Raw genomic sequence first — 23,282 nt, forward strand, 5'->3', positions numbered from 1 at the left:
TTCAAAAGTCTAAACATAGAAGTTTGCTTTAATCTGGAGCAATTCTACCCCTTGGCATTTATTTGTTAAAACACAAATAAGGTCACACTAAAGCTCCCAGCACAACCATATTCACTGCAGCAAAGGCAAGATATAGGATAAACCCAGAGGCCACTTAGTGGATAAATTGATCAAGAAAATGTGATATATATATGTGATATATATGTATATATATGTATATATATATACATATACAATGGAATTCTATGCATCTATCTGAAAAAATGATCTTGCACTATTGGTAAGGAAATGGTAACACTTGGAAAAAATGTATTAAGAGAAGTAGCTGGATTTTCTTCATAGTGAAACTATGTTTTCTGCTGAAGTAGTATTTAATGACAAGATAGGTCTCAACAAAGAGTCTGCAGAATGTGATTACTACATAGAGGAAGCAAAATTAATGACTGCATAAGACATGAAGAGGGAAGAGGACAACTGATTTTTCTAATATAAATAGATGTAATTCAACATATTGGACACAATGACTGTTTCCCAAAATATCTCCATCAAGGTAAATATTCTCTAAAATCAAGTGTCATTTCTTCCTTAGAGATAAGGGGCATAATAAAAATACTTATTAAATGAACATAATAAAAATGCTTCCTCCAAAGAAGAAAATAGGCCTGGAAATAATTCTCTGAGTACTGTCCTCCCCAGCAGGCCAAAAATAAGATACAGTAGCAATTTTCAGAATACACAGAGAGCAGCAATTTTGATGATATCATGAGTGGGCCCATAATGTTATTGCTTAAAAAAATATAACCTCTCTGACCAATGATGGCCTTGTTGACTGACAGATAGCACACCTTTTCTGAACTGGGCTTCGATTCACTCTCTTACTTTTGTCCAAATGATAGAAAATACTTTAAAAATAAAAAAGCTTGGTATGTTTAGTGTATTACACACCTAGATGCTGACCTGTCTATGTTGATTTCATAACATTATCACTTATATGAAAATCTGGACAATTTAATTCAAGATATTTAGCATAAAAAGCTAGTGTTGATTTACTGAAGTTGTGGTCTTTGCAGTACCTGTGATACTCTGGGTGGAATAGAAGTCACATGACTTTGGGGGATTGCAATTTGCAGGCCCTGGGAGTTACTTTTGCTTTCTGTGCCTGGTGACACTACAGGACAGGTTGTGCCAGTGTCAATGCAGCCCAGGAAGCCGTATGACAGAGCTGCTCTGAGTAGAGCCAGAGAATCCTTCCTACTTAGTATAAACTTCTAACAAGGTTGTTAAAGTGTCCCTCAAAAGACTGGGACATTTATCTTTATATAATATTTCTTTTTTTTTTTTTTTTGCCAGTCCTGGGCCTTGGACTCAGGGCCTGAGCACTGTCCCTGGCTTCTTCCCGCTCAAGGCTAGCACTCTGCCACTTGAGCCACAGCGCCGCTTCTAGCCGTTTTCTGTATATGTGGTGCTGGGGAATCGAACCTAGGGCCTCGTGTATCCGAGGCAGGCACTCTTGCCACTAGGCTATATCCCCAGCCCTATATAATATTTCTTTCTGGTACCCACTAAATGTTTGGCATTATTTCTTCTCTTAGATTTCCCAACATCACTCTATCTGATCCTGTCTGGGAACATTTCTGATCATTTTTCCTCTTCTAACATCACTTCACATGCAAGTGTCTAGTATTTGTGACCTGAATTCCAGCTAGATTCATCACCTCCTGGGGATGTCTTCTCACAACTTCCAAGTCTGCATCGTTACCCTCAGATTTCTCCTAATTCCATTCATATCTAACTCCCTTCCAGACATCTTCAACTTGATGCCCTATAGGAATTTCTTCTCCAAATATTTAAATGCAAATTCATCTTTTGGAAATGTGATTTTTACTTCCATTTTAGTCATAAAACCAAGGCCTATGTTAAACAATGTTGCAATGAACATGGCTGTGCTGGTGAATTCAATGCAGCCTGGTTTGTGGTCATTTGGAAAAATGCCCATGGGTGGAGTTGCTGGGTCACAGGGAAGCTCTATGTTTAGTCTTTTTTTAAAAAAAGGTTTGTTTTTTTTTTTTTTACTGTTATTATCAAGGTAATGTATAGAGGGATTACAGTTACATGTCAGGTAATGAGTACATTTCTTTGTCACCCCACCCTTTTTCTTCCTCTTTTTATGGTTGTGCGGCTTGAACTCTGGGCCTGAGCATTGTCTCTGAACTCTTTAACTCAAGGCTAGTGCTCTACCACTTGAGCCAGAGCACTACTTTCATATGTTTAGTCTTTTGAGGCACTTCTACTGTTTTCTAGAGTGGTTGAACAAGCTTACATTCCCACCAACAGTGGGGTAGTGGCCCCTTTTAGCCACATCCCTGCCAGTATGTTGTTAGTTTTCTGGTCATCAGCTAAGATATGGAATCAAGCCAGATGCCTCATGGACGAATGGATCAAGAATGTGGCATATAGACACAGTGGATTTCTATGGTTCCATCAGAATGCCATTGCCCCATATGGAAGGAAGAGGAAAGACTGGAAACAATTGTATTAAGTGAACTAAGCCGGACCCAAAGAAACATAGGCTGCATGATTCCTCTCATCTGTAATAATTAGAATATGTTTGTAAATCTACAAATAAATCTAATAGAAAGTAAAAGATAAATGATTATACTTGGACATGATTAATTAAACAGTACTCTAAACATCCACACAGTAGGAACAAAAAAGGATATTCTTAGAAAAGGAACACAAGGGCTCAATAACTATGTCTATATGATCCTAAAAAATGATGCTTATCAAAACGAACTCTGAGATTTGGGAACAAGAAGTCTTTTATTGTACTGACTACGGTTCTTCTCCCCCGTCTGTTTTTTATTTCTGTACCCTTTGTCTTGTATAAAAGCTCATCTGATTTGTTATGTGAATAATTAACTTCTGGGTGATTTAAAATTTTATAGTAACTTGTATTAGGTAATTTGCCCAATCACCAAGGACATTAGGATTTTAAAAAATAACGTATGTGTTGTATTGTCATAGTATCTTATCCTATAATCATTTCAGAATCTCATTACAAATAAGAAGCTATTAATTGTATCTCATAATGCAGTCGATAAGAGGAAGAGATATAAATTTAGAGTAAATCATTACAAGTTATGTGTGCTTTAGTAGGGATCTGATTTATGGGTTTTCACTCCATTTATGCTTCCTGAAATTGCTTAGTCTCGTATCATACAAAACTGTAACCCAATAATAGAGTAACGATTATTGGTTGATATACTCTGTTCAGTTGATTAGGTGACACAGGTATGCATAGTCACTTGGATACAAGTGTGTGTGCGTACATGCGCACACACTCAATTTTACCCCAGATTAAACGTAGACTGAGGAACTTCCATGTTCAGACTTACTTCTTTCAAATTCAAAAATAATACAGACACTGACAAAAACAACCATTCCTTCCCCATTCCTTGAACTACTTTAAAATACTCTAGTTTGTTTTTTTTTGGCCAGTCCTGGGCCTTGGACTCAGGGCCTGAGCACTGTCCCTGGCTTCTTCCCGCTCAAGGCTAGCACTCTGCCACTTGAGCCACAGCGCCGCTTCTGGCCGTTTTCTGTATATGTGGTCCTGGGGAATCGAACCTAGGGCCTCGGGTATCCGCGGCAGGCACTCTTGCCACTAGGCTATATCCCCAGCCCTAAAATACTCTAGTTTTAACACAAGAATAATTTTGAGGTTTCTCTGAACAAATACTATTCTCCTAAAATCAATTATATTTTTGTGTTTTTAATATACTCTCGTCTTGCTAGGAAGGAAAATGCCCATGCTCTTTTTCCCATATGTTTAAATCTGTTAGGTCAACTCTTAACTATCTCTTCTTCAAGATGTAGAAACTCATTCAAGTTGACTCTTCTGGATTATTTTTTGGTCTTTATATGTTTTGTAGTTAGAACAACCTAGCTGAGCTCATACAAAAAGAAAGTACCACTAGTGTTTTAAAAATCTCTGTCTTATGTTGGCTAAATCATGAAGATAAATTGCAAAGGCAAAGGGCAATATTTCCATTTACATCTCCAAGTTCCTCTTTGGCTTTGGTCATTTTCCCTTTGAAGGTCTTCATTTTGTTAGAAGCTAGATGTCATGAATATCAGAAAGTGTCCATTACGGGTTATTTGTGAGTGTGTGTGTGTGTGTGTGTGTGTGTGTGTGTGTGTGTGTGTGAACTCGAGCTTGAACTCAAGGCTTTGGGTGCTGATCTTTAGCTTTTACACTCAAGGCTGGTATTCTACCACTTGAGCTACATATCAGGCCTTTTGGTGATTCACTGGACAAAGTCTCACAGCCTTTCCCATTCTTCAAATCATGATCCTCAGCTATCAGCCTCCTGAGTAGCTAGGATTACAGTTATGAGCCACCCGTGCCTGGCTCCACTGTACTTTGAAGCTGCTTTTACTACACCTTGTAGATCATGCTAAATTCTAGGTAGCATGGCTTTTCTCTGGTTACTTCTGTACTGAATTGTCCAGAACGCAACAGTATGAGTGACAAACAAGAAATAATTCAGAGAGTCACATATTTTGACAAGAATATTTATTTATTATTGAAAAATACACAAAAGGCCAAAGGTTGCTTAGCTGCTGCTTTCCCACATACAGATGGGTATTTTAGGAAAGGAACATACTGTTTGTATATAGCAGTTTACATTTCTAAGGCATTTAGGCTTAAGAGCAGTAGGCTCTGAGTGCCTAGGTGTGCTGACTTGAGTTAGGATATATTGAGGCACACCAGGCAGACAAATGACTTGAACCCATACAGTAATTCTTCTGGGCGATCTTGTTTATATCCTTTCACTTGCCCCTTTCGTTTTCCCCATGTGTTTCAAACTGTTCATAGAACACTGGTAATGATGGACTCTTCAAGAGTTTGCTTACATCAACATGAATAGGACACACCACACAGAGCAACTGCATGGACAGGTTCTGTCTCTGCCCCAAGGAGGCTCCAGTAAGAAAAACACTGATTTGCAAAAGGCACAGTGGAGACAGGTTTAATGCATTAAATATAACATGAATCATTCACAATAACAAGTTTAGTGTTTCAGGGAACTTTTGTTAATACAACACAGTTGGTCACACAAAATACAAATGCTTATGTTGATTTGTCTTGGCAACTCAGATGCATCAACAGTGCTAACAGTTTAACAGCTTTGTTCTCATCTGACAGAAAATAATGGCAGTTCTGCAAGGCAAATGTTAAACCTGACCGTATGTATTTATTAATTCCACAGTGTTGTGACAGATTCGAGGGGCTGGAACTCAGAGGATGCTGACTCGCTGGCTGAGGGCTTTCATCTCTCCTCCTTCAGTCTCCGGACTGTCACTGTGGCTCGCACTTGGATCAATCAGGTGTGCCGGGTACTGCAGCCCCTGTTCTCCTGCGTACTGCTCCCACCTTGAGTCATCACTCTCGTGGGTGATGTAGCGTTCCCCCATTTTGCATTCCAGCTCTCGTAAATCTAACCAGGTCTGATAGTCCTGCAGAAGCAAGTCCGAAATATTACCCACAGAGATCGATCACTACAGCTCAATACATTGATTCCTCGGCAGCCGGTTCCCACCGTTGTGACTTAGCTTTGCACTTCCACTCTAACTCTGTGGTATCATCTGTCACATGCTCTCGAGCGACAGCATCAGCACTGAGGCCATCCTTAGCTTTAAGGCCCTAGAGCTGCAAATGTGGCGAATCAATGCTTGTAGTCAAGCAGTCAGGATCTTGATGTTCCTTTGAAGTTCATGTCTACTAAAATATTCTTTCAGGATTTCAGGGTATCGTTTTCCTAAACTTTTCAGGTCAACATGAACAATAGCAAATATTTAAGAGAAGACAAAGACACTTTGTATTTGCATCTATTTGTATCCACACAGAATAACCCTTAGGATTTAAAAATAAGTGAGTTCTAAATAAGTATAGTCCATGACCAGATGAGCATCTATTGGGACACTTATCAGGATTATAATGCAGATGCTTCTGGAATCTGGCCTTCTGAGTTCTGTTACCACCCTTGGTATTAAAAACAAAAACCTCTGTGCGTGTGCAGTGTCCCACAGGTGTCCCAGTCAAATTTCCTGTTCGAACAAGAGAGGTTTAGAAATTTAACACTGTTAGTAAATCCTAGGAGACTGCATGTGTTTTGGAAAATAAGTTAATACTATGATGAATACACTTTTCAAATATGACAGAAGATTCCTACAATGAAATACTCTACGTAGTTGGAAACCCATCCATCAGAGAAAAACTTCGTCTTACCTGTAGCCAAGGGTGGCTCAAGGTCTTATCCACACTGTAGCGCTTTCTCATTTTTACTTGCAGCAAATTATTGATTAGGTCAATGGCTGAAAAGATTAATTATTGGTAAAAATAAATAAATGACAAATACAGAACAAATGCAGAATTCATTAACAGTTTATATTGCATCTTCTATTCTATAGTTAGATGGAGAGACTGGTAACGGCCAGAGTTCAGAAAATGACTCCTCAAGAATTCTAAAGCCTCAGCCCTCATTTTTGGGTATTATAAAAATAAAGGTAGAACTAATTAAGTATTATTGGTACTAGAATCGATGTGAGTATGATGTGAATTTCAATTGGCCTGATCTTCAATCTGAAATTCATTAATTATACATCATTTAAATATGCCTTATGCCAGTGTCAAGTTAACACTAATATTCAAGAGAAGACACTGATCATTTTTATTGCACAATGTTTTTGATTTTAATATGCACAATTGCTCTCATAGTTTTGAATTAAATGACAATGCTTGGATATGGTACGTGGGAAATACAGTATAACATGGATCATATCTTAGGATAAAACTGCTGCCTAAAAAAATCAATAGTCCAAATGCAAAGCATTTCCCTCTCTTGGCTTTTAAGAACAACCAATTACTTGGAATTATATCAGCTCTCACTGACTTTAAAAAAAAAATAGTTATCTTATCTGTAAAACATCCCACTTACCCATAGAACTGTGGGATAGAGATCTTAGCCTCCTGTAGAAAGTATTCCTTCAGCATACACCTTTAATTGTTTATTATGAAATCACTTTCTTTATTCATACATAATTTTGATATTTATTGCTTTTATTTTCTCATTTTGTTCTCCAAAAGAACTAAGTGAAATGTATCAACCTGGTGAAATCACCTGCATTTCAGAGATTTAATTCTCACCATGATTTAATTCTCACTTGGCCATCAGATCTGAGGACTGAATTTTATGATCAAAAACCTTAGACAAATAGGCAGCTGATTTTTTGGGGGGGAGGGGGAATTGCCAGTACTATGGCTTATATGCAGGCCCTGGCATTGTCTCTTAGCTTTTTTGTTCAAGGCTGGCACTCCAACACTGGAACCACAGCTCCACTTCTGGCTTTTAGGTGGTTAACTGGAGATAAGAGTTCCATGAGCTTTCTTACTGAGCTTGAGCTGGTTTAGAAATGCAATTCTAAGATCTCAGCTTACTGAGTAGCTAAGATTACAGGCATGAACTACTGGTGCTCGGCCCAATTTTCTTTTTTTAGTGAGAATTAACTACTTCACTTTCACAACCACGGAGAACTTTGGCAGGCAGCGCCGACTCCTCCATTGTTTGGTTAGCCTCAACCTACATGGACCTTAAAATACAAACTACCATCTGAACCACATGCACAAAGACTGTCACACTGATCCAGAATGAATCGGAAACCTCCCTGCTATCAAGCCTGAGGAGTGACTTCTACTGTCTTCTGGCAATCTAGAATAACACTGCCTTGGTACTAATACACTAGTGTTTGTCTCATACTAATATACCAATACCCATGTACTGAAGAGCTGCAGGCTGAAACGTGAGAGCAGTCTGTGGTTGAGGAAATCAGCGCCGCAGCACACCTTTCCATGTCGTGTGTGCCTCCACAGTCTTTCAGCTAGGACTCCTGAGAAACCACAATACTTAGTACGATTTCAGATTCCAAGCATGTGTTCTCAGAGAGCTTTTGAAAGTCTCGTTCTCTCTGTAAGCTGGGTATTGGGCATAGGCTTTAAAACAGCTATTCACATGATTTACTCACTGGTGAGTAAAGTGCACCTTGCACTCCGTGCTGCTGTGAGGTCACAGCAAAAATGGGGTCTGAGGGGCGAGGTGGGCGCGTGCAGGCGACTGTAGGCACGGTGCAGCATTACGCTGCCTCCGACACGGCGGGGAATAAACACACGGTATTAATTCACTGGCTCTGCTTTGAATTCTGTAATTAGGCAGGTAGGGGTACAGCAGCTCCACAAAAGGTTTGGTTTGTACCCAAATGGGTACCAGCAGTGAACCACACTGCCTAATAGGGAGGGGAATACTGCCAGAGGAGAAGGGAGAGGTGGCTGGAGGGGAACGGGCCCTGGAAAGAGGGAAAATGGGTTCTTCTGAATGAAACACAAATCCCGACTGTGCTACGGCATCCATGAGAACAGAATGAGCACAGCAAAGCAACGTGGCGCCGCCAAGGGGAAGTGCTTTAGGATATCAGAGGAGAGGAGAGGCGATGTGTGTACGCGTAAATACACGTGTGCAGAAATACGTTCTGTGGCTCTCACAAGCACAAATCAGAAATCATTTACTCCGAAATGTTAGAACCTGTAGTTGGATATTGGGACCTTAGGATTACTGAGAAAATAGGTCCATCATTATTTAAGAGTATGCCCCTACTTCCCTACTTGTCATTATTTGGGGAACTCTCAAAGCGCCCTCTTATTGATCAAGTCTCAAACTATCCAGGATGAAATGAATGCACCATCCAAAGGCCTTGATTGAATCTATTTACTCAAAAAGAGATTGTAATGTCTTCCATCCCTTCCCTTTCTTTCCCTGGCCCTTCACCTCCTTTTCACTTTCTTTCTTTTCTTCCTCTCTTTCCTTTCCTTTCCTTTCCTTTCCTTTCCTTTCCTTTCCTTTCCTTTCCTTTCCTTTCCTTTCCTTCCCTCCCACCCTCCCTTCCTTTCAGATCTCTCCTTCCTTTGCTGTTATCAAGTTCTCTTTACCAGCCATGTCTAAACTGCTACAATACCCATATATTAAAGAGTTCCTTTCTCACATGTATAAGCCACTCACTTATCATTCACTAAATCTTACCTGAGTAATTACTGTTGGTAATTGATTAAGGGAATCAAAGGTTTATCATTATGAAGCCCTAACCCCAAAGAGCAGCCAATCTAATTACAAGGGCAAAAGAGGATGGCTCTTGCCTTCCCTGCTCCCAAAGATCATATGAATATGTAGTAATTCTTCACTTTTAATTAATATTCTACTTAAAAATGTTCTCTTACAGTTTACCTTCACTAGTCCTATTGTGTTGCAGACGTAAAGGAGAACTGACCTTTCGATGTGAGTCTCAAAGCCTCTGGGTTCAGTGATTTCCCTTACTTTCGCTTACCTTTTACTCAGTCACCCTTTGCAGTTTTGTATTAAGGCTTACTACTGTTTCTTCAATCCTTGTTAAAGTTCCATAATCATTAGTTACCAGAATTTTGCTCATTATTAACTGAGTTTAACACACACACACACATACACACACACACACAACATTGCCTAGGACTGAAGGTTTTTCACTTGTATAAGAGCTATTTTACTTATTTTACTTATTTCTTGTAACAGCTCTATGAGACCAGTTACTATTTTCTATTTTGTAGAAAAGGAAAAGGCTCACAAAGCTATGGAGCTTGGTTAAAGCCAGACTGCTCCCAGGCAATGGAGCTGAGGTTGAAACCCAGAGGTTCCTGGGTTTAAAAGTTGTTTTCATAAAACATGGCAGATAGAAGTTACATTATAACATTAATTTTATAATAAGAATAATCTCAATGTTTAATTTTTTTAGTCATGAACATTAAATTCCTCTTACATTGTACCACACCTCTCTGTACTAGAATGCAGAGATCTGTGTGTGTGTGTGTGTGTGTGTGTGTGTGTAAGCGCACTCTACATTTCAGCAGACAGTTCTGAATAAGATATGATCCCCTTGTAAAAGAGAAGGAATGCCTCTATCTTTCTACCCACATTGACTAACTTCACTTGCTATATATTAATCAATTTATTATAAACAGCTTCTCCCAGCTTTATTAAATGTCATGTCCCTAATGGCCAGGTTTGCTAGTTATTCTTCAAGCAAGGCTTAGAGACAAGTAATATTTCCTCTCAGTCTTACCGGTAAGGTATGGTTTTGGAAGTGTGAAGTGGAGGAAGAGAAGAGAATGGGAGAGACAGGGACAAAATTGGGCTGGCCCTTGAGTTCCTTTCAGAAATAAAGCAAAGGAGAAAAGGAGCATGGCTTGGCTGAGAGATTCCAGAAGGAAAGAAGAAGGCCGATCAGAACGGTCAGGTGGAACGATGTCATGCGTGCTGCGCAGAAGAATGGCAGGTGTGGAGAGGCAGCTGGCCATGGGGGGGGGGGGCGGTGGTTCTGCAGCCCATGAGCCATCTGCAACCCATGAGAAAAGGACACTTGGAGAAATAGAGAATGCCTGAAAACTCTGGAGTATCTTCCACCTCCTTCCATAGAAGATGATAGCCAAACACACAGCTGTCACCGGTGATGTGGGCTGTAATACAAGATGGGCCTTGGAAGAGCTGGCTGGGGACTGGGTGGATGCAGGGCAGGGAATAAAGGGGTTCTAATCGCTCGGCACACTCTTTGTGTTCCACCTCCTCCTCTCCAATTCTCTCCCTTGACGGTCTGTCTCCCCATCAGGAGAACAAGACAATGGACAGGGTCTCTTCTTTGCAGTACATACGATACCAGTGTTTTCCAAGAGTGTCCTGGTCGTCTTTTGACAGGACCCAGTCTTTCTGGTATTCTGTACATTCTGTTCTTTTATCCATCTTTAAGTTCTACCCTCTATTTCCAATGTAATAAACTCTGTCTTAAACATAAACTCCCCTAATCACACTAGAACGATATGGGAAGACTGCTCACTTCTTAATGGAAGATAAGAAAGTACTGATATGATGTCATTTCAGTTTTGAAATCTTCTCATCACCAAATCCTTCAGTGCTTTCTAAAATGTCCCTAGCTATGGATTCACAATTTTCTAGACATTGAAAAATGAAAAATCTACGGTTCGAAGCCTAATATTTCTTTTATGTGTTACAACATATTTTTGGCTAACAACTTCCAATGGAGAAATTTTTCTCTTTACTTCATCAGTTAAGAGATTAAAATGTCAAGAAAGCAAAGAGGAAATTCGATGGAATATTCCCTTTGAGCAGAATGCGAGCTTTGCCAAATGTTAGGAGAACTGAAAGTCGATGCAGCCAAACACATACAGCTCCTTGATGAGACAAAACTACATGGTTTGTGTAGACACTTTAGGCTTACTGTTATAATAACAGAACATTTCCCATTAAAGTGCAATCATATAGATTGTATTTACCCTACAGAATTAGCTCTGAAACTGTTCAAACCATACTACATTCATTCTTAGTGTCTTGCAAATACCAAGTGTATGGATTAAACTGTGTCTCTGTGTGTAACCAGGTAACTTGGCCATTGCTAAAGTGAAGGCTATTCAAAGATTAAAGGAAATCCTACAGAATGCAATTGATTTGGGTTTCTCAGTTGCCATTTCTGTTACACTGTATTATATCTTCTTCTAATTATTTCAGTAATCCCTGTCTCACCCTTCTTGTACCATGAGATTTTTAGCTCCTTCGGTATCACATATATTAGATATATCATTATATATCCAGTTTATCATTTGTGGTAAATTGCATAAATCTTGAATAAAAGACACATCTAAGCTTCATTTAGAAAATTATTTGATAAATACCACTTGGTAGCTTCAATGCATTCATGAGAAATGTAAACGGCCTTTTTCTCAGCTTTAAGTTTTAACACCCCTGTGTGGACATATGGTTTGTATACTTTGGCTATAAATATTCCTGGATGGTAGGACGCCACAACTCTGCAGAATGCCACAGACCATAGGATCAGGAGCGATTTCTCTAAGGTAGAATGATGCTGCTAACACTCACCAAGCAGACCGTTCACAGTATTTCTTTTACAGAAGGAAAATGACTCACGACCCCTCAGAGCTGATCTCCTTTTGTCTAAACATAGTACCTTTTATTTTTCCATCCCATCTGTTCTCTACCCTCCAATGAGTCAGGTTCACCTTTTCAAACCGGAATCTCCATCCGAGGGGACCGCTTCCCGCGGGAGCCGTCACCCTTCCTCCACCCCCAGAGCCCGAGCCTTCACGCCAGGCTTTTCAATTCTGCTTTCCCTCTCCTCTTCCGTGCAGCACTTGGTCCATCTCTCGCCTTGCTTTGCTTCATGCTGATGGTAAAGTTGTGTGTTTATTTTAAAAATCGTTTTGCAACCCTTCACATTCCAGCTCTCAACCCAGCATGCGGTTGCCCAGCAACCCTGACTGGGCCGCTCCTCTCCGGGGCTGAAGCCAGAGGCTGCCAGCAGCAAACAAGGCCGCTGGAAATCATCATCTCACTTGCTCCCCAGTCAATTACTGGAATCCAATGAAGCGCAGGGCCTTCACAGACTCGAGGCGCTGTCTCCTTCTTTCAGCTCTTTGGCTTGGTACAAACTACTCTGTCAATAGTTACTCTGTTCCTTCACATCCAATTTCATTTCCTCCTGATGGCTGGCAATGCAATTTGAGAAATCATGAATTGTTTCAACACAAACAAACAGAACTTAGCAACCTGATGTCCAAACAATTTAAAATTTGGGTAGAAATAAAACGATATTTGTTTATTCTTATGTTGCTCAGGATGGGTAAATTTTTTCCCATCGATGCTTTACATAAAAAGCCTTTGTTTCGTTTTTCAATACTAGTACTAGTCCTGTTGTGTTTTTTTTTTTTTTTTGGGGGGGGGGTTAGTTGTGAGGTTTGAACTCATGGCCTGGGCTCTGTCCCTGAGCATTTTTGCTCAAAGTTAATCCTCTACCACTTTGAGCCACAGCACCAGCACCACCTCTGGTTTTCTGGTGGTTGACTGGAGAGAAGAGTCTAATGGACTTTCCTGCCCGGAGGGCTGGTTTCGAGCTATGATCCTCCTGAGTAAGCTAGGATTACAGGCATGAGGCATCAGTGCTGTTGTTTAATATGCATAGAGGTTATGTCTAACAATGGTTTTAAAATGTTGAAAAAATCAATTTACCCATTAATAGTAATATCAGTATTAGTGTTTCATACTAGTATTAGCATGTAAAACAAAATCAAAGATCAACTGAAAATCTTTAGGGTCCTGGGAGTATTTTCGGTTATTCCTGGAGTGTCTTAGGAATTTCTAATTTGTATCTGACCATGCTAAGCACCTTTTAGACTCTCACCTATGTACAAAATAACAGTTTCAGAGGTAAATTGAAATTCTGGCTTCACTAGGTCTGGGCAGTGCCAATATTGCTGGTCTCTACACCTGATTTTGAGTATTAAGGGCTTGTATATAAAAGATCCTTGAAAGAGATTCAAGATTGGTCAAGACTCCCTGAATAGAAAGACCTACGTACACGGCAGGGAAGAAGATAACTGTTCTCAGGCTCATCTTGTTGAGCATTTTAAAAGAATGATGATTCAGAGTTTCCAGATAACGTCTGCGTAATGATGTCAGAAAGAGCAAAGCAGCGTGGATTACCTGTTTAATATCCACAATCACAGGTGGGAGAAATGGGCCCTCCTGGCAAGGTAACATTTAACAGACCTAAGAAACTAAGTCTTCCACGGACATCCCTGTCTCAGACTCCCAAGCCTCCCATCAATAAAAAGGTCTAACTGAAAAATAGGAAAATATGGCTTATCAACATGTATAAAAAAAGAATTTCCTCTGGCGTACTCCCTGTGGCCACTGTATATGATTTTGGTACACTATTGTATATATGCTTCTCTGAACTAGGGAAGGGAAAGAAAAATGAGGGAGAATTTAACAAATAAGACAAGAAATGTACTAACTTCCTTATTATGTCACTGTAGCCCCGCTGTACATCACCTTGTCAATGAAATTTAATTTTTTTTTTTAAAAAAGAAACTTTTCAAGGTCAGAGTAAACTCAATAGGACTTATTGTCTCCAAGTAAAATGCTATACCATGCTAACAGAAATGGTTTTGTTTTTGTTTTTTGTTTTTTAACAATGAAGGAGGTGGTATTTTCCTAATACTCTCTTGGCTGTTCTGCTGAACCCTGAGTAGAATCTGTTCTGAGGTTTGACTTACAAAGAACACAGGCAAAGATGATGTTTGGATCAGAGCAAAAGGAAAGGTCAGGGAAAACGAACTCCTAGGGAAGGAGAAGCCTGGGACTTGACTGCTGCTTTCAAACCTCTACTAGAAAAGGGATTGTCGTGTTCTAGCAAAGAACCATGTTTGCTCATTTGGTGATCCTCTCAAAATTGTGTATTTTCTATCATGAATAATTTAAGAATATTCTGGATAATTGTCCAGTAGAGTGATACTGTGAATAATTATGGGTTAAATATGATTCACAATATTTTTCAAATCTTGTGTTTTGAAATATTCGCTTTTGTCTTTGTGGAAAAAGCAAACCTATCAAATTTAACTTTTGTTCTTTAGTCATATATTCTGAATGTACATCAACCAGAAGTTGATTACTCTATTACTCTATATTTAATAGTCATATTTGTACAGTGTCAAATTCTTGTTTAAACATCGGACCAGTTCCTCTCTACAAATGATCATTTATCCAAGAATACCATGAATTATACTTTACTCATCAAAGTAAATGAATCATTTCTTAGGGGAACACATGTTTATAGAGTACCTCACTAGATAATGAAATATTTATACACATACAGCTCACCGAACTGGTAGACATTTTATATATCATTGTATATCTTTGGCTCGTATTTATTATTACTTCAAATAAAACAAAGATTTATTCAAGAAATCAAATAGAATTAATTCCAGAATTTTAAGTTATGATTGTTTTAAGAGGTTAAGCCCCTATGGAGGCTCTGATAGGCATGATTTGCTTTATCAATTGTGATTACATTTCCTGGCACCCAGTCAGCAGTTTGAAGCGGTTTGCTGGCTGGACTCCACGCCTCTCCTGCGTGCTGTTATGTCTGACAGTGGTGTTAATATGTTGACAAATCAACCTATTCATTAATATTCAGCAGGCTTGCTGGATCTGCAAGCTTCATAAACTGTTACAAACACAGTTTAATGATTAAAATGACAATTGTCTTTCTTTTGTTCCTCATACCATTGGATTTCTGGGTCTCATCTAGCCAAGGCTTATTTTCAATGGGGTTATTTTTTTTGTTTTGAACGATATGTAGTGAAAGAGGGACCTACAGCTGGTTGCTTTTCATGGCAAAGTGCTACTTCCAACTTAAGTGTTTAGCATTCTGGAACACAGTTGGATTTTTGAAAACGTACCATGTGGTAATGGTGCTAGGCTTTTATTTAGCTTTTCTTTGTGTTTGTGCTGGCTGTATTTTTCAATCTCCAATTCCTGGGAGGGAAAAACATACTTGTGACCAATTTTACTTGAACTTGCCAAGGAGAATGGCCAAAAAAAAAAAAATATGCTTTTCAACTAAAATTTAGATGCTTTGATAAACTTAGTGGTAGAGTATAGCCATTCTATGCCTTGGTATTCTACATATTCTGTTCTGTACAGCTGAAGATTGGGATCAACTGGGAGAATAATTTACAGCTGTGCTTATTAGGGAAAAGAGGCAGAAATACTTTCGTGAACACTGCTGGAGTCCACGTGTGGGGGAAACCTATGCTCCTGGTACAGCATCACGATTTGCCCATCAGTTCTGCACTAACAGCACACTTTGGACTGATGTAGGGGCATGTGGGCCTTTGCTCTTTCTATCTTAGCTATCGGGCTTCCTGCCCGATCTTAATTCCTGAGAATACCAGAGAGCCACGTGACCCCGAGGCTGAGCCGTAAGGACGCAGCAGGTGCCTGAGGACTAGGTGCTTCTGCGGACTTCACCTGTGAACACAGAAAATGATCTTCTGTCCGCAGGGGGCGGGGGGCTCCTTGTGAGGCAATTTCCAAGGCTGCCTCTGTGTTGATTACTGCCTGCTTGCTTCCTTAATGGTATATCAAGGAATATCAAAACTCAGAAGGGAAACGGAAGGTATTTCTCTGGTGCTCTTCGTGGCCCATTACTAACCCCCCTTAAATCCACTGTACCATCTCTAACTGAACACATCAATGCAACGATGGAAATGTACTTTTACTCCAACGAGTTCATTCCTATCCAGCCCAGCAAGGCCTGTCCTTGTTCTCTTAATGAAGTATCTTGCACTGAGGTAACTTTCGTCTCCTTTAGGAAAAGCACATGACGCGGTCACCTGTGTCACTGCCCTACGGAAAGAACAAACTCTGGGGAAACAAAAGCCGGATCAGCAAGTAGCATGTACCAAGGAGTCACTTAAGACCTATGCTATGATCCTGAGAAGATGAAGAACTGGAGGCAAAGGGAATTCATGGACAGACTCAGAGCCTTCGGATAGCATGTTCCTTATCATGCAGCAGCGAGTGGTGTTTGAGAGAAAGGAATGGAATCCTACAGGTCTTCAGCGAATAACATTTCTAAATACATACTATCCATATTGTAAACAATATTTGTTCATGTGTTTAGAAATTTAGGCAACACTGGTTCTGTAGCACAGATATTTTATCGAAACCACTTTTAAAAACTATAAAATCCCTTCCACTGGAGAGTATTTCTGTGTTCTCTACATTACTGTTCTCCATTTAATTTACATACATCACTTCAATTACTGTACTGGCCACCTTTGGAACTGACAGCAGTGACCAGCATGCGGTGTAGAAGATGTACAGATAAAGTAAATATTACTAATAGAGGCACCATTCATTACTAATTCTTAACTTTCTATTCTCTAGGCTTTCTTGCATTTGATGGCTGATGTTCTACCATTTGGGCTCTTCTTTTTGCTGCTTAATTGAGAATGGAATCTCATGGATTTTTCTGCCCAGGCTGTCCTCCAACGATGACACTCCAGATCTCGGCCTTCTGAGCAACTAGGAATACAAGTGTAAGCCACCCACACGTGACTTGCTCACGCTTAGCTTTTGGTTAAGGCCTATCTTAAATGATCTACTCTGTCTATTACAGCATCCATTCACAGGCAGGATGCCCTGTGAACTCCGGAAGTCAGGGCACTGGGCACTGTACACAGCTCACTTTCATTCTTCTTGGTCCTCTTTATTCCCAGAGGTCCCATTATGTACATTTTTTTGTATTATTACAATTAAGCCAGACATACTTAGTTTAAAGCTTTCCGAAAATGTAAAATCAGGAAGGACTATGAGGAACAATGTACATAAAATGAGCACTATTGGTGTATTTTAGAAAGTAACCATGTCCCTTCTAGTCTGTTCCTAGAACCTCAAGGCATTTCACCTCTTTCCACTCAAAGGAGAACTTAGTGAGGGCTTTATCTTGCACCTAGGTTTGTCTTCAATCACTTTCTCCTTGCCAAGTGAAATGTGTACTTTCTGCTCAGACACAAATGGCTTCTGAATTTTGCTTTCCCTTGAATGCTACATCTCTTCCTTTTCGTTCCATCTAGTTAAATCTACAGCAACTCTCCCTCCTCTGAACTTGCAGATTCTGATTTTATACTTGTTGACAATTCAAGGAAATAAGTGATTATTTTTCCAAATTTATATAGTCCATCTCCCCAGATAGATTTTACATTTCTAAGTCACATGATATGTTCTGTCTCCTATTTTCACTATTAGCTGTGATAGACATAAATTGTGATTTCTCAGCAACTATTTTCTTGAGCTACAAACTGGATTCATAGGTAATCCAGATTGGTGGTCTTACAAACAGTGATAACTTATTTTATTGAATTTCGGTATTAGAGGTGTATCTAGCATAAAGGTTGTAAACTCCTAACAAGAGCTAGCAGCCACATGGTTATTCAGAACTGCTCTTTCTTCTACCTTCTGGAAAAGAAAGAATAATTACACTTCACTTTCATCTTCATTGAGTTATCCTAAATACATAGCTGCTCCTTTGGCACACACGATAGCTCTTTTGTAGGCCACAGATTTCCATTAAGATACATCCACCTGGCTAAGAGTTACAACTAATTAGAGGGTGTTAGAGGTTGTTGCTAATGGTAACTTAAAGCTCTGATAATGGATAGTGCTTGCCATTTACTACTAACAAGATCTAAGAACTTAATCTACTTTGGGCAGTTTATGCATTTTCCCATTTCTATTCTAGCACATGTGATAATAGGCATCAATCAGAGAGCTTTATATAGGAAAGCATTAGTCTTTTAGGAGGCGGGAATCTAAATAGTCTCAGTGAACTCAGAGCCAGACATTGCCTAGACACTGTTTAGCAAGGAAACGGGGCTTCCAGTGAGCAGACGTAGGCTCAGTTTGGCTGAGTTCTGGTCAGCCCATGATGAGCTTTGTGATTCTCACCTGGGGTGTCGCTTCTTTTGCCCCACTTTTCTTCATCGAAAGGGAAGTACAATACAAGAACCAACCTTAGGATACTGGTGTTGAGAATTAAAGAAACTCCAAAGTACTTTACTGAGGATTTGGGGGGGGGGGGGAGAATTCAAGGTTTGTTTGTTCAATCTTAGCCCTGACCAGCCTCTGCCATTTATTTTAAAACATTGCTTATCTTTTAAGAATGATATTATACTATTCATAAGGGAATGAAAGACTTGGAAAAACCCAAAGGAATGTAGGTTTTATGTTTTTCCTCATTTGTGATAACTAGATTGTGCCTATAAATCCACAAGTAAACATATTGGATGGATACACAGACACACAGACACACACACACTCACTGAGACATGATAAATTATACAGCTATCTAGGTAATCACACAGAGTGAGACGGAAGGAGGACGTTCCTAGGAGATGATGACAAAGGCACAATAGCTAGGTGCATCTGACCATATAAGGTAATATTTATCAAAATGAACTCCAGGAAGTGGAAACAAGAGGGCTTTTTTTGTTGTTGTTGCTGTTTTTGTTTTAATTTCTTTTTGTCTTGTTTGTCCAGGTTAAGGGGGAGACCCAGAAATGATGGGAGAAAGGTTGGACAAATGCATCAGTGATATTCTAGACCCTATGTTTAAAGAAACTATACAACTTGTGTGTGTGGATGGGAGAGAAAAACAGGGAGAGAGCAAGGGAAGGGATGACACTGCTCAAAAAGACATTATCTGACTTATGTAACCAGAATCCCTCTGTTCATTTTAAGATAACAATAAATAAAATTTAAGAGAAAAGGAAGTAACATGAGAAAAGAATATAGTTTTCAGTAATACAACTGCCAAAGTGACATGGTCATCTAAGTACATATGGAAATTATACACAAACATGTTCTAGTATTGAGCAATTTGATTCAACCCCTAAATTCCACGGAAATTGCCAAATAAAATATTATATAGGCTTTGGTACACGAATGTGTATACTGTAACAAAATCTTAACATCACTATGTTTTTGTGTTGGTAGTACTGTAAAAGTGCTTAATAAAAAAAATTGAGTGTGATGGGCACTACTGTTATCTCAACCATACTCATGTGAGACAGAGGTACGAAGATTACATTCAGAGGCCAACAAAAACAAAATCAGAATGAAGTTTCTGGAAAACATACAAAGAACAAAAGGACTGGTGTGTGTCTTTAGGGTTGAAGCAATTGCTTAGAAAGTAGGAGGACCTAAGTTCAATCCTTAGTATTACCCCTCCAAAAGGGGAAGGGGATTCATATGAAACCTACATGGTCCTAAAGATTCATTCTATGTACACATCTATATGTTCCAGGGAACTATACCAAAATATGAATAATTTTCTTCTACCTTTTAATCTAAGTTACCTGAATTCTTTGTCTTTATAAGTACACACCCATCACATCCAAAGACTTTTCTTAAATTTATTTTACTTCCCAATTCACTACAATGACTTGTTTCCGAACCAGTGGGCAATCTGAGCACGTAGAGTTTGATAACTGACAGTGAAATGAGACACATAATGGATAATGAGAACACTGGAGTTGGAAGAGGAGACATTACCTTCGTGAGAGATCTCCTTCCAGGGGTTTGGTGGATACATGAAAGCTGCATTCTGGATCTGGTCGTGAATGTCTTCATCTTCGTTAAATGGGAATGTGCCGCTCAGGCTCACGTAGATGATGACCCCGACAGACCACATGTCCAGGGAGCGGTTATAGCCCTTGTTCCTGAGGACTTCAGGTGCCAGGTAAGCTGGGGTACCCACCACAGACCTCCGGAAAGATTTCTCCCCAATGATCCGAGCAAAACCAAAATCACAAAGCTTCACCTGTTGATAAGAAGAGTTAGTTGAAAGAATGAACACAAAATTGTGTGTGTGTGTGTGTGTGTGTGTGTGAAGTTACTCAGGTCTGCTGGCTATATATATGCATATTACATATATACATCTGCATTTACATATCCAAATGGGTGGGTATAATCCATAACGTATATTTTATATATTTTATATGTAGTATACATTAGATATAGTTTCTTACCTAGACTATATATAACAGACTCTACAATATAGAATATATAACGTAGACTATATAAATACATATGCATATATATACGAAGTCTGACAACTATATTTCTTGCATGTGTTTCTCGTGGTAGAAGAAATGCTATTTTCCACCTGATGTATTAGAAATCTGGTTTATGTGATGATGCAAATACTACATTTTCATTCATAAAATATTCACCTACATGCTTTCTCTTCCACTCCCTGAAAACTAAGAGACAAATGTGGAAATGAGTGGGTAATACTGCTCACAGGTAGGAGACCATTGTGTAAATCAGGGGAATAATGAACTTAACTCAAGGGATTGTTATAAGCAAATGGTGAGACTAGAGAGCTTTGTCATGGCATCAAAAGAACCCTCAACAGCAGCCCCATGCTGGCAGGTGGGCAAGGCATGCAGGAATCAGGATAGAAATGCACGACAGCTGCCAGGCTGTGTCACTCCACATTCACGATTTCCCTGGGGAAGGGAGCAGTTGTTTTCTACTCTGTGGGTTGAGGACAAGAGAAGAGAATGATAAAAGGGGTTATAGGGATTAAGATGGTCGGTACTCACAGACCGACATGTAGAACCACACAGAAGCCCCCTGGCACAATTTCTTAAGGATAATTAAAAAGAAGAAAGAAGTTTTGGTCTTCATCGACCACTTGAGTCACCCTCTTACCCTGTTTTACTACAACTGTTTTATGACAGCGTCTTGCATTTTTGTCCTGGCTCTGCTGGACCTCGAGCCTTCTAGTTCTACCTTCCCGGTAGCTGGGATTACAGGTGTGAGCCAGGGCACTCAGCCTGAATTCTCATCTTCTAATTTTCAAGTGCCAGCTGCGTGCCGGAGACACGAAAGGGCCTCTGTCTTAAGGCCAATGCTTTCAACCCTGGATAAGGGAGGCCCTGTCTGGAGAAGCCAGAATGCATTATGGGAAAGCACAGGTATGTCTTATCAACGCAGATGAACTGAGAAGCCCATGATAAAGACACAGTATCAAAGGCATAAGAAGGTAACACATGGATGCCAATGCTCTGGGAAATTTTAAAGCAAATAAATGTTTTGAGGGAGAAAGGAAGAAAAGAAGGTAAGGAGATGCTTCCGAAGAGCCAGCAGTACTGAGAAAAGCTTTTCTACTTGCCTGAGGGAAAGGATCCGCCGACGCCAGCAACACATTTTCTGGCTTGAGGTCACAGTGAACGATATTTTTAAAATGAAGATGCCGCAAAGCCACGAGTATCTATGAAGAAGCCAATCACCAAAATGATTTCATTTCAGCTTCTCTGTTCCAGTGTTTTCCTTTTCTTTTCCTCATAATGGGGGTAGGGGAGCAGGTTGAAGTCAGGGTCTCAAGCTTGCAAGGCAAGCTAGCGTCACCTGTCCCCACAAAGCGCAAGATGCTATCTAATAGGACACAAATTGAAAATCCAAGCAAATCCAAGCTCTTTACGTTCAAGAAAGATACTCATACGGGCCGGATTAACAGCACAGCCCGTTATGGAATCCACAAAGCACCTAACACAGGTAGATAAAGGAATCCAGCATGGAACAGGGCTACATATCCTTGTGTATTTTCGTTGAGCCAGCAGTAAACCAGTGTACCTTTAAAATTTCAAGAGTGGGTTCTTCCTGCCTATTGCTAATTTGGTATTCTGACTAGCCGGGAGAGGAGTCAGGTAGGACAAGGCACCTCTGCAGCTTCAGCTAAGTGTAGCTCGGATGGGGAAGAGACGAACCAACAAGGCTAGGAAGCTGTAGTTAGACAGTGACAACATTTGCTATTAAATATTATTTTTTTCCTCTCTCTAATTGATTTCTTACCTGAGTAATTAAAAACTTCGTTATGTGCTCTGGCAACCTGCCCTTTTCGCTCGACAAGATCATCTCTAGCATGTCTCCATGGAGTTTCTCCATAACAACAAACACTCTCTCGGGCGTCTCAAACATACACTCCAAATTGACAACACCAGGGTGATGAAGGTTCTATTAAAGATAAATAAAGCACTTCAAGAAAATGAAGGTTTTCCTTAAAAAAAGAAGTTCTGTTTGGCAAGCTCACTGATTATACAAAACCGTTAAAAGTTGAAAGCTAGGGAGAAAACCCACACCTAAGATTTTTAACACCTCTAAATTCCACATGTGCTGCTTTATAGTTTTTGAAAGTCTAATGTCTCCAAAAAAATACATCTTTACTTTCTATGCACAGTGAAATTATTTCTATGCTAAACATCCAAATTCTAGCACAATGAATTGCTAATTAGGTTTTAATTAGAATATCATACTGCAAAATGTGAAGTTTCTTAAGATCATCTCCAATATTAAGCATCCTGTCCCTAAAACGAAGGCCATCTTTAGGGGATTGGTAAAAAGGTAATGAAGGAAAGATGAAATTCATACATAAAAGTGAAAATGAGTACACTGAAGAAACATCTTATTTAAAACCTCTTGGAATTTCTCCACTCCTGGAACATGTAGTAGTTTGTCACAGAAGCTCTGAAATAACAATTACTAAGGATACATAAAAATGTTCCTGAGCCCTTGGTTTGTTCAGCACACCCTACTACATAGTAGTCTTGCTCTCCAGCATTCAATAAATATTTGCACAATAGAGCAATGGCTGGCTAATGCTGGCAGTTTGATAGGCTGTCACATACATCAAGTAAAAATTATTCTTATATGATTCCTTCTAACAAAGAATCACCCTCTCTCTTCCAAAAACAAAATTCTAGG

General features: G+C 39.6%; 1 protein-coding gene across 3 annotated transcripts in view; it reads right to left on the reverse strand.

The window, feature by feature from the left end:
- Nucleotides 1-4,584: 4,584 nt before the first annotated feature.
- Nucleotides 4,585-23,282, reverse strand: part of Prkd1 (protein kinase D1) — a 264,056-nt gene continuing 245,358 nt past the window's right edge. For 2 of the 3 annotated variants that reach the window (XM_048362553.1, XM_048362555.1), the window contains 5 exons: nucleotides 22,374-22,535; nucleotides 21,694-21,792; nucleotides 20,067-20,334; nucleotides 6,293-6,378; nucleotides 4,586-5,520 (listed from right to left, as the gene is read on the reverse strand). In XM_048362553.1, coding sequence (XP_048218510.1) covers nucleotides 5,302-5,520; nucleotides 6,293-6,378; nucleotides 20,067-20,334; nucleotides 21,694-21,792; nucleotides 22,374-22,535 — 834 coding nt within the window. In that variant the 3' untranslated portion in view covers nucleotides 4,586-5,301. Of the gene's footprint in view, nucleotides 5,521-6,292; nucleotides 6,379-20,066; nucleotides 20,335-21,693; nucleotides 21,793-22,373; nucleotides 22,536-23,282 lie in introns of all 3 variants that reach the window. The other variant, XM_048362554.1, reaches the window with a different exon arrangement.

This window comes from Perognathus longimembris, chromosome 14 (assembly GCF_023159225.1).
Source record: "Perognathus longimembris pacificus isolate PPM17 chromosome 14, ASM2315922v1, whole genome shotgun sequence".
NCBI lineage: Eukaryota > Metazoa > Chordata > Mammalia > Rodentia > Heteromyidae > Perognathus > Perognathus longimembris.